Source organism: Pelodiscus sinensis, chromosome 15 (genome assembly GCF_049634645.1).
Source record: "Pelodiscus sinensis isolate JC-2024 chromosome 15, ASM4963464v1, whole genome shotgun sequence".
In the NCBI taxonomy this organism is placed as follows: domain Eukaryota; kingdom Metazoa; phylum Chordata; order Testudines; family Trionychidae; genus Pelodiscus; species Pelodiscus sinensis.
In genome coordinates this window covers 33,404,708-33,418,874 of record NC_134725.1, presented here as the reverse complement: position 1 = coordinate 33,418,874, position 14,167 = coordinate 33,404,708, and the positions used below count along the sequence as shown (strand labels likewise).

Here is a 14,167-nt window from a genome sequence, read left to right as displayed (position 1 = left end):
GCATTTGGCAACATTTTCAAACCAAAGAGTCATGCTACATTAAAATTCTGAACAAGTGGTCAACAAAGAGCTATATAAGAATGCCCATTTGCATGACTGAAAATATATAACTTACTATTGATAATTGGCATGATTAATCTCTCTATATAAAAAAGTTTTTCCTGATGGATGACAGAATGACATCAAGTCATCAGGATTGGCAGAGTGAGAAGGGGAAGCGGCATGGACCCACCCACACTCCACCCCCAGAAGCCTGCTGCAGGCATTCTGGGGTGGAATGGGGCTGCCCCCAGCACCCACCCTCCCTGTGCTCCAGGAGCTGGGGAAGTGGGAGCCAAGGGGCCTCCTCCTTCCCCGGTGCTCTTAGGGCTGAGAAGGCAGGGATAGGGATGGAGAGTGCTGGATCTGGGCAGGAGGTAGAGTGCAGGAGGAGGTGAGTGTGCAGTCTGACCAGAAGGGAGGTTGCAGGAGCAGCCTGGGCATACGGTGTCTATCCAGAGGGAAGCGTGCAGAAGCAGGGTGTCAATCAGGGAGAGAGGAGGAATAAGAGCAGGCGAGAGGGAAAGAGGAGAGGGTGCAGAAGCAGGCTGACAGCAGTGTCTGTCCAGGAAAAGGGTGCAGAAGCAGACTGGGGGTAGGTGTCTAGCCAAATGGGAGGAAGCAGAAGGAAAGGATACAGGAGCAGGCTGACAGCAGAGTGTGTGTCAGGGGAGAGAGTGCAGGAGCAGACTGGTGGTGGAGATTTTGGCAGAAGGAGGGGGTGCATGACAGAGTTGAGGGTGCAGGGTCTGGACATGAGGCTCCAATGGGAGCAGCAGGGAAAGCCTCCAGGACACCCATCTACATACTGCTGTTCCCCCAGCTGGGGGAGGGGAAACAGCAGCACACAGAACCGGCAAACCAGATCCAGTGGGGAGGCTTGGGGCTTCCTCTTCTCCCGCCCCCCCCCCCCCCCACACCCTTGGGAAGCTAGTGCTGGTGCATCAGCCTCGTGGGGGGCGGGGGGGGAGAGATAAGACTGGAACACCAGCACAGTCTCCCTGCTGTGGGGGGATTGGTGGAAGGCTGAGCTGGAGTTGGAGAGAAGGGCTGGGTGGAGGGGCAGGAGTGAGGAAGCCATCAGCAGGGCAAGGGGAAGGTCACCATGCCCCACAGCTGAGGACCATGCTGCCCACGAGGCTCCTGCTTCGGCTGTGCCTACCCCTGCCGCCAGCCTGTTGATGCTGATGTGATTATGCCACTGTCATCCAGCAGGACATTTTTTTTTATATACACAGAGAGACTACAGGATATGATCCTGTGAAGTATCAAAGTAATACTCCACACTTTAAATAAAACAGAGTACACTGACAGATCTAGTAATCTTGTTCTTTTATTGGATTCCTTTACTCACTATTTTAATTCCATTAGACCACCCATTCATCCATACAACTTATTAAGTTTCTAATGAAGCAGTATTACGACACTTTAGTTCAGTAAGAATCAGGAAGAGTGAAATATTTGTTTCATGTATTATGGAATTAGACACCACAGAATGCACAATTTAAAAAAATCTATTTATAAACTGAAATTGATTTTAAATTAGAAACAAAACTGAACTTCTTAAATTTCTAGATCAAAAATCATTCACGCGGTATTCATCTTACGATTTTTAATTTTATTTTTTAAATGAAACCATTGTACATTGTACAAACCATAGCTACTGATGGAATAAATAAGTGAAAAATTATACTGCTGTACAACACACACACACACACACACACACAAATCATAGAATGGAAAATGATTAGGTATTGGGAGAAAAAAACAAAATTCTTTACATCTTCTAACAGACCCTTAGATATATAAAACATTCCAAAACATGACAATGTTTATGTATGAAGATAGCCACCCAAAACCAGTATTTTATACTGCCTTGTTGTTTGTTGTTTTGTAAGTGCCAGCACTTTTTGGAATGTTTAACAACTACTTTCCCAAGCATAAAAATTCTAAGGAATAGTTCTGCTATAAAATGTTTGGCTGAGTAAATCCCTATTTGGAAGGCCTTCTAATGTGTTCAACAACCTATGCTAATTTACTTTTTTGCTTCTAGTTTCTTGTTTTTGTAACTGAAGCTCCAACATTCAGCATGTAGCAAGGAAGCACTTCTTTATATGTGCACTATTTCTAAAACATTATCTGTATGAGAACTTTCAGTCACCCTGAAATAAATTACAACTCCCCTTCTGCTTCGTGTCTCAATGCTTTCAATACTCTTTTACGGTGAGTTCTTAAAAACAAATTTCTGATAGAGATATGTCCAAGCCAAAACATTGGATCTTGATGTGGTTCCAAACCTCAAATAGATGTGAATCCTACGTTCTGGTCTGGTCACATCTTTACTTTCTGGAATTAAAATGTGTTTAATCACGTCCACTGGCCCATTAATGTTATCAGGCACTTCAAAGAAAGACTAACAACAGTCTTATATGTTATTTTGGATTACTTCATACCAGATATTGTCAAGGTCTCTCTTCTGAGAGAACGATACTAACAGGTTTAAGGAACCCAAACCTATCTGTTTGTTCAGCTGTCTGTTGTCACTAGAATCTGTGGTTAAAGGACGTTCTGAATGTATTTTGTGTAAGATGTAAATAAAAAGTTTACTATTTTAGAAATTAAGCCACTAGCAACAGCTGCTTTGTTTTCCAAGCCACAGAACAATTAACACAATCCTGAGCAGAAGCCACAGGAGGAAAAGAAGGAATTTGGTGTCAGGTCAACAATGCCAATAAACATTTCTATCTAATCAAGAATTTGAGGTCTTTTAGTGCTATTTATATTTTTCTTCCTAAAACACAGGAATCTGCTTTGAAATCAAAAAGCCTATCTAACCCATTGGAAACTTATAGACAAATCAAAACTAAAAAAAACATTTTCGGATGCTTCTGAAGATGATTGGTAAACATGACTATTTGTCAAAAGTGGCATCAGATTCATGTAGTTTTAGCATTCAAAATTAAAATGCTAGTAAATCAAAGCATTTTTAAAAGTCTTTTTAAAAATTTGCCCATTTTATATATCAAATAGAATTTTTCCTCACAAAATATCAATTAAATCTGAGTGTAATATACATACAAACTAATAGCTGTTGACCAGTTATCTACATGTTTAAGCACACACACGATTCAAGAGAGAAAACACTCTACCATTCCAATATGTTTATTGTGCAAATATAACTTTTGGCTCCTCATTTCCTTGTTTTAAGAAAATTAATGGACTTCATAATCTGACCAGGGAAACCAAAAACTTATTAGGGAGCACACTGGTTTCATGAACGCTTTGCAACCAAATTTTATTTAGTTGAGATCCAAAAAAGGTTATTTTGACATATAAGGAAAAGTTCCCAAAATGCGCATAGCAAGTTGCTTTGGAGTTTAATCTAACAGACATCTCATGGAAGGTCAGCATTGGCTCTTCACTCCTCTCCTACTCCCAACTCTTTTTCATAATTAAGGTGGTAATTGTAAATGCAATGCAGTAGTCAAAGCTCAAGCCATTTTCACCACTGGAGATTCAGAAATAAGCAAGTTTACAAAGAGCTAATTATGAAACTGTGGACAGGGAGAAGAAATAATTTAAAAATATTTACAGTTCTTAGCTTACAAACTCTGCAAAATTTTTGGAGATATGGTATCTGGTTTTATAAGACACATCTCCCTCTGACAGCAAATACAGATTAAGGCCCAATCCAGTAACATTTACACCTCATGTGAACAATCCTTAGTTACATAAGTAGTTACCACCGACATCACTGGGTAGTGAGGGGGCTTTGCACCTCCCTGGAAGTACTAAGCCCTTGCAACATCAGGCCCTTTATGGCCTGATCCACGTAGATACTCTGCACCTCTAAATGCTATTGACTTGGAAGGAGTTGGCACATGCTTGTAGCCTCTCAAACAAGCCTAGCATAAGCACGCTCAAACATAATTGAAAAGAAAGGATCATTTCTACCAGTAAATGTAGAGATTATGGAAATAAGACTTATTTACAAAGACTAGCTGAATAATTAAAAAAAATCCCAAATGCAGTATAGCCTAGAAATATCAGTAAACATCTTATTAAAGAACAGTACAATGAAATCCAGTTCAGTGAAAACCTGATATCAAAATAAATCATTTGCTGCACATCAGTCCCTTTGATCCTATCTTTATAGTGGAACCCTTCTATAAAAAAAATACTGTACCCAGTATATAGATCTGGACCTAATAATGAATCTACTCTGCTTGTACTAAATTTATTCAGATCTGGAATAGACATGGTAAATAAATCACATTAACTTCTGATGAAGTTAAGAATAGTTTAAGACCAGATTTACAGTTTGCGAATGCTGTGCATTCAATAAATGGTCTCCATTGTAGTTGCAGAAAAATAAAATCTGATGCTTCTTTGTTTCCTTGGACTCCAAGTGTGAAAATGGCTTCCAGATCGCTCTCACTTCTATTAGTTAAGTTTTAAGCACCAGGGATTTAAAATAAAAATAAAAAATAAAAATAAAAACTTACTACATGGCATTATACAAACATAGGCCACTTTGCAAAGAAGACAGCTGTAAAACAATTTTTAAAATTAGCACTGTTTTCAGAACACAAGGCACAAAACAAAAGCAGACATCACACCAGAACAATGAACTTCACATGAAAGCTAATACCTGACCTGTACCATCCTTAAATATCTTACATTGTTAAATAGAGAAATGAAAAAACAAAAACAACAGCAGCAACATAATTGTAATTTTGACTTTAGAAACAGTGCGTAGACCCCTCCTGAGTTGTTTACTCCAACCATTTCAGAGACAGTAACTTAAAAGTTCTCAATATTTGTTTCACAGGAAAAAGTTTTCAGTGTCTGAGAAGTTAAACCTTTGCTAGGTTTTCTTGGATTTTTGCTTGATAACTTGAAAAGTTAGGAGTTCTGTTCTCATCCAAGAGAAGATACTTAAGTAAGGTTGTTCTATGATTAAGCCCACTGATGTACCTTACATAAAAACTGATCAGGAAAATCTATAGTCTAAATCTCTTCAACATTTTGTTGGGAAGACTCTATTTTCATCTTTTTAGAAGGTGGCACTCCTTCAGAGTCCTTAAAAGAAGAGAGAGAAAGAATTCATGTTATCATTGGACTGAATCTTAGGTGCGGTAGATACCAGATTAAAATAAAAAATAATTACTTGTGTTACATGAGGGACAGTATTTTAAGATGTGAATGATATACCAAATGAACAGACTTTCTGAAATCAGCTTTCTACACATCACCTTTCTTGATCTTGTTGTTACCTACTCACACAGGGCAAAATCCCCATTCCAAGCATAAAGCCACTGTATATACTCCAAAGCAACAGCATTAACATATGATCAGACTGTGACTTACCTCAGCTACCTACTGAGCCACAACAAAAACCAAAGACCTTCTAGTAGCAGTGGCAATTTCTGCAGGACAGAGTATGTGAGGTTTGGCATGGATTCATGTGCACTCAAAAGTGTAACAACCACCAAGTCCCAGAGAGAACCTATAGTGCAGATTTAGGCATGATAACTCCCAAATCACAGCCCCATACCTAGCCATAGGTCTGAAGCCAGAATCTGGCCCTTTGAGTTGATTACATTTTTTCTAACTCTACTGTTTTATAAAAAGACAATATATTTATTTCCAAATGGAAATTAAAGGGATACCATCCAGTAGACTGTAGGGAAGTAAAACTAGTTTAATTGGTTAACCAGTTAAACATGATGTTAACCGGCTGGGCTGAGCACACCTGCTCCCAGCCAGGCTGGAATGACCCACCTACATGCTCCAGTCTTTGGTGGGGCCCATATGGGGCTAATGATGCTCCCCACCTGCCACTGGTGGGGAGCTGCTCCAGCCTCCATCAGTTAACCTTTCACATCCCTATTTTAATCTGTTCTCTGCTGAATAACTCCTGGAGGAAAGATGCATTTCATTGCCTGTGCCCAAAATGAATAAAAATATTCTTATTTGGATTGTAACTTTTCTTACACATCAGAACTGGCTGGTGCAGATGAGCCCAAAAATGAAACTGATCAGTCTTCTCTTACTGCTAAAGGTGAATGAAACTGAAACAGCAGTCCATATGATTGGTAAAAAACACAACAGGCATTTTCGTTAATAGTCCAAGGTGATCTTAGTAACAGTGTTAAGGAAATAAAATGTCAATGTGGTTGGTCTCCTGACAGGTTTTCTTTAATAACTTTTTTATATTCATAATGAATTTGGAAAAGGAGTTCATAAAAAGCATTTTTCTACTTAATGAAGGTTACCTGAGAGTTTTTAGATGCCTCTGTAGTTATATCATTTTCTCCAGAAGATTGAATTTCTGCTTTCTCTGAACTATTCATGGAATTTTCCATTGAAGACTGTGAATTCTGTTCATCAGAAGTATCTGAAAGAGTAAACTCTTGTTTTAAACACAAATCAATTTCAATAAAAGCTTTTGCTCTCTAATGGTAATTCATATATATTACCTTTCATTCAAATATAACCAGTTGTGATTGCATACACATTATAACACTGGAATTGTCAGTGTGGACTGAACCTATTCCACAGGATTCTGTCACTTGTATTAAATGAATTCTTTGTACTTATTAGTTGTAAAGTGTACAGCTACTTGGACCAGCCACTAGAGGCAGCCATCGCCCACACCTGTATTACACAAAAATGTCAAAGTACTTATCAGACAATAAATCAAAACAATTAGATAAAATATATAAAAATATGGAAATAATTAAAAGCCATAGTGAAATATTGCTACCTGTGGGATGGAGGGTTGAGGATAGGAAGTGAAAGAATAATATATTCAACAAACTCAGGGGAGGAGAGCGGTCATGGCAGCTAGATAGAAAGAACTTACTTACCTGAACTGGAATTTTTCCTCCATGACACTTAATATCTATTCCTACAAAAAGTAGCATGAAATCATTCTAACACAGTAACTAGAATTCTAGCTTCAACAGTAAGGTTATATGACTTTCAAGTCTATTGGATCTCCTCTAGAGGTTTCAAGTTTGCAATAATTCCTATTTGGTTTTAACTTTCATTGCTGCTGTCAATCTAACAAGCAACTTGTGAATATATTCCCTTCTCCACTCCTATATTCTAATTTTTATTTTTAAAAATCTCAAATCCCCCTAGGAAAAGAGGGTAACATTTAGAAGTTCTTTACTGGTTACAAAATATCCATTGAAACTTTACACATATACAGCCTCTCTCCGAGTTACGGACCAAACATTTGGCCGTAACTCGAGCTGTTCGTAACTCGGACCCCACTGAGTTACACGCGACCGCACTGTTCATAAGCGCGGGTTGTGTTCGTAACTCAGTGATCGCCTTTATGACCGCCCCATGGGAGCTTTGGGCATAAGTGCAAACAGTTGTAACTCGACAGTTTGCAACTCGGGGAACGGCTGTACTGAAAGGCAAGCCTTCTCTACAAAATCTTTTATTAAATTGGTCTGAAGTGTGATATTTCCTCAAAGTGACTCAATTAGATATAAAATATTTATTTTTGTGGCTTTTTTCCTTTAATTTGTCATAGAATTGTTTGTGTGGCTATAAGAAAACACTAAAAGACTTTCAGATTAAAAGGGCCTTAATTCCTTATATCTTCTATAGGACAATTTGCAAACACAGTTAAACTACAGTTCACTTCTTTCTATAAGACATAACAATGTTTTAACCGTGTGTGCCTCTTCCTTCAAAAAAACGTATTGTGGCATAAAAACAGGTCTCTGACCTGATTAATTTTACAGAGCAAATAGGACCTACATTTGGTCCATCCCTAATTCATGCATGTGAAAACTAGCCACAGTCTATGGGCTTGATCCAACACTCTTTGCTTTTCCCAATAGGGTTGTCAAGGTTCAACTGGTTAACAAGTAAGCCTCACCTTTGACTGAGGAGGCTTACCATTTAAAGTTAACCTGTTGGGATGGAGCAGGGGCTGCTCCGGCCTCCTAGCCAAAACAGGCTCTGTCCGAGCTGAGCGAGGGTACCTGCAGACAAGGGCTGCTTTGACCAGAATGTCAGAGCAGCCCCTACCTGTGGGGTGCCCGGGCCAGTCATAGGCAAGGGCTGCTCCTGCATCCCAGACAGGGCTGCTCTGGGTGGGCATAAGAATATGTTTAACCAGTTAGCCAATTAAATGGGATTTTACAACCCTACTTCCCTAACTCCCTTTTGTTCACCGGGAATTCTGATTTAAAAATGCTAGGTATACACAATGGTCTTTATTTATAACTGAAGGATGCTATCCTGTGGAGTTTACATGTCAATAATATTGTGAAATACAAAATGGAGCCCCAAATCTTTTTGATAGTGACAATATGTGGAGAAGCCATACTACATACTTCTGATATATACTGCATAAAAAGCACTGTATGTGAAGTGGCACTGTATGTGAAAGATAATGTAGAATCAAATGAAATAAAAATATTAAGTGAATCAACATGTTCCATAGAATCGCTATGGATAGAAATTCCATGCTCCAATAATAAGAAATTAGCAGTAGGGATATATTAAGACCACCTGACCAGGACAGCGATACTGACATAGAAATGCTGAGGGAGATTAGAGAGGCTACCAAAATAGACGAGGAGTCCTGTGGCACCTTATAGACTAACTGAAGTGTAGGAGCATAAGCTTTCGTGGGCAAAGACCCACTTTGTCAGATGCATGTGACGAAGTGGGTCTTTGCCCACGAAAGCTTATGCTCCTACACTTCAGTTAGTCTATAAGGTGCCACAGGACTCCTCGTCGCTTTGGCAGTTCTCTGAAAACTTCCACAACGAGTGCAGCGGCGGTCAAAAAGGCAAATAGGATTCTAGGAATTATTAGGAAAGGGATAGAAAATAAGACCCAGAATATCTTACTGCCCCTGTATAAAACTATGGTACGCCCACATCTTGAATACTGTGTACAGATGTGGTCTCCTCACCTCAAAAAAGATATTTTGGCCTTGGAAAGGGTTCAGAAAAGGGTAACTAAAATGATTTGGGATTTGGAACGGGTCCCATATGAGGAGAGGCTAAAGAGACTGGGACTTTTCAGTTTAGAAAAGAGGAGACTGAGGGGGGATAGGATAGAGATCTATAAAATCATGAGTGGTGTGGAGAGGGCTGATAAAGAAAAGTTATTTATTAGTTCCCATAATAGAAGAACTAGAGGACACCAAATGAAATTAATGGGTAGCAGGTTTAAAACTAAAAGAAAGTTCTTCTTCACACAGCGTGTTGTCAACCTGTGGAACTCCTTGCCAGAGGAGGCTGTGAAGGCTAGGACTATAATAGAGTTTAAAGAGAAGCTGGATAAATTCATGGAGGTTAGGTCCATAAAAGGCTATTAGCCAGGGGATAAAATGGTGTCCTTGGCCTCTTGTTTGTCAGAGGCTGGTGAGGGATGGCAGGAGACAAATCGCTTGATCATTGTCTTCAGTCCACCCTCTCTGGGGCACCTGGTGCTGGCCACTGTCGGTAGACAGGATACTGGGCTAGATGGACCTTTGGTCTGACCTAGTACGGCCGTTCTTATGTTCTTATCGCATATGTGATTTCTGAAAGATATTAACGATAGTCTTCCAACCTCAGAATAAATCAACATGGGCTGTGTCAGTTTTCCCTATACAGTTTTCCCTACTTCAGTAATGGACTTCCACTCTGACTTTCAGGGATTATCACTTCAGGAAACACAATTTGTCTGTGTAATACAACCCTTTGCCTACACTGATATTGTTAACAAAAAAACATCAATTAGTGATGGTAGGTTCTGCAAAGTGTACACTCGTCAATGATGAAATAAACAAATATCCAAACATATTTCAACAGTATATCACCTAAGAACCATCATGTCAGTAGGTGTTTGGTTGCTAGAGATTTCTGCTAGAGTCAAACTGGTGTTCTGTAAGCAAAATAATCTATGTCCCATTACTTGTCCTCAGAGAGAGTCAGACCTGTTAATATTGTGCTAAATATATTTGTTCATTATGAAAATGTTTATTTTAGGTACTTAGAGACCAATTCTTCCCCTAAGTTGCCCCAATGGCTTCAGAGTTATCACATGAGGTGAACAGCGGAACAGAGTTGAGTCCTTAATATATTTCCTGCTATTTAAACTCAGCTTGGCATGTCATAACCAAACCTAAATGATCAAGCATTTTTCTCTATTAGCTAATGGGTTATTTGGCTTTAGACAGTAACTAAACGCACACAGTATCTAATCAGAAAAAAGGCCAGATTAGTTTGTACTTTGCTTTAGTTTCTCACTCTCATTTCTCATTAATAGCTCTGGAACCAAACTGAGGAAAGTTTTTCCTTGAACCTAAATTTAGTCATAGGAGCAGGTCTATTATGTAATCAGTTGAATTCACTCATGAGCAAGTTAAAGGCAAGTTTACCATCTGGCAGTAAACCTGTATAGTCTTTAATGAACAGTCAGTTGAGAACACTATTTTATAAATTTTGGTTTTCCTGTGTATACTTTGGTAATGATTTAGCTGCCAAATTGCCCTGCAGCAAACAGTTATGTTTTAGTAATTGACGGTAGTTAGCATGATGTACATGGTCCTAATATTACTGAAATAACGGATCTAAATTTAAATTGGATGAAGGATCTACTGAGTTAATAACGGAATCAATAGGAAGAGATTTGCCACAGACTATTTAAATGCTTTGTTATGGCAGGAATTTTGCAAACACTATTAAAATATACACTTAACCACATTCTATATTTATAACAGGGAAGAGAAAAAATGGTTTCTTTCAAAACAACACAACACAAGATTTGGCATAAATACACATCTAAAGTTTCACTGCTAAAATTTTACATGGCACTGAAGAAATATTGCATTAAAGTGAGATTTAAAACATTTTCACTGGAATGGCATTTGCTGTTTTTCTGCACAGCAAATAAAATACATTATGTACTCGTTAGAAAACTGGGCATACAGATTCAGAGTTGGCTTAAAAAGAAATGTAGCAAAGTGAATTAAAAAAGGTAAAGCTAAAATAAAAATTTACACACACAAGTTATAAAATAGTAGTATTTGTTAGTTCCATTTTCATTTAGAGCCCAATCATGGCTATCTTCAGGTCCCACTGGCTGAGCACATGGCAGGATCAGGGCTTTGAATTGTCTGAACAGTGACCTGCAAAGGAATTTTTTGAGATTTGGGTTAGCCTATTTTTTGCTTCTTGATACAGAGTTAGAGGGACTACAAGGTTTTTCATGTTAAGATTTCTCCACCCCTACTGTTTTTTTTAACTTGAATATCTGGAATGACCAAGTCTGACCTTCCATGCTTTCACTGGTGCATCAGTGAACAATAAAGGGGAGTTTACTATGAGTTCTCAAGAAAACCTAAGGATTCTGAATACTGAAGCAACTTATTCCTTTAGTATGTTAATTTTCAATTGCTGACATTAAATACGTTTTACAAAATGCAAGTTTTAGAGTCAATAAAAATCTCTTCTTTTTTGCAAATCAAATTTTACCTGTTTAGCTCTTGTGATGTAACCATTTCACTATTTCCAGACAGTCCTCCAACCTAAACAGGACCTGAATCTCTAAGGAATAAAACCATGCAGAAAAATATTTTCCTCTGTTTTGGAATAGCAAGTCATCTAGCTGCAGTAAAGATTTCAGAGCTGGGACAGCTACTACTGTTGTCAGTAGAACTCTCATGGAAGTAATTACTTTTGTAATTTAGTTTAAACCTGTTCTTGCTCCCCATGAAATCAATAGGACTTTTAAGTACATAAATATAATACTTACATACCAAGGATTTTGCTCTGATTTTTGCAGCATTACTACAATGAAGTTTAGATGACTTAAGCTAATTAAACATGATTATGAAGTTAACTAGCTAATATGTGGATTCTTACAACTCCTCATTTATGTTTTGTGAGTTGTTTTGAAAGTTGTATTTGCTGTTTTGCTGTGTTGAAAGAATGGATGGTAGTGTTTTGTATAACATGCCTGTCACTCTGTTCCAGTTTTATTATTTGACCTTCTTTTTTACCAAGAATGTTGAATGTAAATGATCATTTAAACAGCTTCCTATTAGAAAAGCATCAGATGCAAGATAAATCTATATGTATTACCTTCTGAACCTGGTTGCTCCTTTGCATCTGCTTGAGTTTCATCAGACTTTACTTCGGTGCCATCTGCTTGTATTGCTGAATTCTGTTCAGGTGCTGGACTTGAGTTACTACTGTTCTCCTGTTTTATTGGAGATGCATCGGCTATTGAACTCTGGTTGCTATTGTCATCTGGAAAAAAATTCTATCTTGATGAAAAGTGAATGAAACAGGAGATTTTGGCTCTTCTTGAAGTTATATATTTTATACATTGTTACATATCTAATATTGGATATGATCCTGCAGGCTTTGAATACCCAAAAATCCCAGTGACCTCAGAGGGAATTTTCAGAGAAAATATCTGGAAATCAAGATATTCAAACTAAGTAGGACTCCTTACAGTTAAGTCCCCTTCACTCAAGTGACAGTGTCTGTTACACACATCGCAGCTTAACTTTTTTCTTCAAATGTGGTGACTGAGGACTCTAACCAATAGTAGTACAAAATCCTTGGGTTTATATTATATACATCTTTTATCAGAAACCAGAATTCTGTATTATGAACAAAAGAGACTGACTGAAGACCAGTCTAATTTTATCAGTTTACCATCAAGAGCATTGGTACCCAACTGGACTATTAATACTTACTCTGCAGACTTACATGCTCCTTCAAGCCTCTCCCTCTACTCAAAAGAACAGGTGGGTCTCCCAGAGCATCCTGAAGGTCTACAAACCTGGGTAATGTCAAGTCAAAGAGAGAATCCAATCCTAATATCAAGAGCCCCTTAGGGGGATTAGCCCCAGGTTTCCCTAGAGTGCCTCATCTAACATCATCTGTGCAGGGAATGAAGCACTCCCAAACCACTACATAGGTACAAACCAACAGCTGGATTGCAACCAGAAACTGACAGCCAACCAGTACAGATGTAACAATCCCTATAAAACAACTTGCTAATCAAGCACACAGTACCCTTCTGTAACAGTACATTTTTCCAGGGGCCTTTTGGTGTATTTTCATTGAACACATTTATTATTATTTGTACTGATGTGGGGCTTGAAGGCCCAAACTGAAATCAGGTCCTAACTGAGATAGTTACCACACAAAATCTGGGAGAATCCCTATCTTAAAGATTTTACAATCTAAATAGACAAGATGAACAAAAAGCAAGAAAAAAGTAGCATCAGCCCCATTTCAGAAATGGGGAATGGACAAAGAATAAATTATTTGTCCAAGACAAAGTCATACAAGAAGCCTGTGACAAAGGTGCATGGCAAATGTGCAAGTTGCTGAAGCTAAAATTCTGCATTTTTTACTCCAACTCAGATACAGAAGTAGCTCTGGCTGTAGTAGTTCAGGACAGCGATACAGTAAATTTAGGATTCACTGATGTGGCATCCTGACAGAGTTCCTGCTCCATCAGTGATAAATGTTTGACTGCATGGATTTTTGTATGCTCCCTCAGTATCTCATATCAGCTCTGCACACAAAGCTAGCATAACAGACTTCACAAGAGCCCCCAAAGACCACAGACTCAGATAAGATATAAAGGCATCCGAGTCAGGTTTATTGTTGAACGAAGTATATTAATAGTTGTTGGTAGTCAGATGGCCTTTCAGCCCCAATATATTTATACCCAGAAAAATGGACACAACGCAGTCGATAGTATGGATTTCACTATCAGCCCCTATGCCGACTAAAGAGCTAAGTGAGGTACCCCAACATTTATAGACAGAAATGAACAATGATACACACTATGATACACACTGTGAAGACATTTGCAGCTAGGTCTGAGTTAGCAAATACAGATAGAAGAACTCATTAACTTTCCACTACCAAAGCAAGCAGCTAAATTGCACAAGGCTACATTTAAGTGAAACAGCACCTTGGCTTATGTATTTGTTTTATCTTTTTTGTCTTTTATTTTGGTAACTTCACTCTTCTCATAGCAGACATCATCAACGTTAATGGACGTATACCAGACACTGATCTGGTGCCATGCATTTCTTTGCTTTTTTTAATTCTCACTTGGCCTAATTCTGTCC

At 38.4% G+C, this 14,167-nt stretch overlaps 1 protein-coding gene across 5 annotated transcripts in view; it reads right to left on the bottom strand.

Moving 5' to 3' along the window:
* Window positions 1–1,636: 1,636 nt before the first annotated feature.
* Window positions 1,637–14,167, bottom strand: part of BCL7A (BAF chromatin remodeling complex subunit BCL7A) — a 41,626-nt gene continuing 29,095 nt past the window's right edge. For all 5 annotated transcript variants that reach the window (XM_075898650.1, XM_075898647.1, XM_075898649.1 and 2 more), the window contains 3 exons: window positions 12,150–12,317; window positions 6,318–6,439; window positions 1,637–5,121 (listed from right to left, as the gene is read on the bottom strand). In XM_075898650.1, coding sequence (XP_075754765.1) covers window positions 5,050–5,121; window positions 6,318–6,439; window positions 12,150–12,317 — 362 coding nt within the window. In that variant the 3' untranslated portion in view covers window positions 1,637–5,049. The remainder of the gene's footprint in view (window positions 5,122–6,317; window positions 6,440–12,149; window positions 12,318–14,167) is intronic.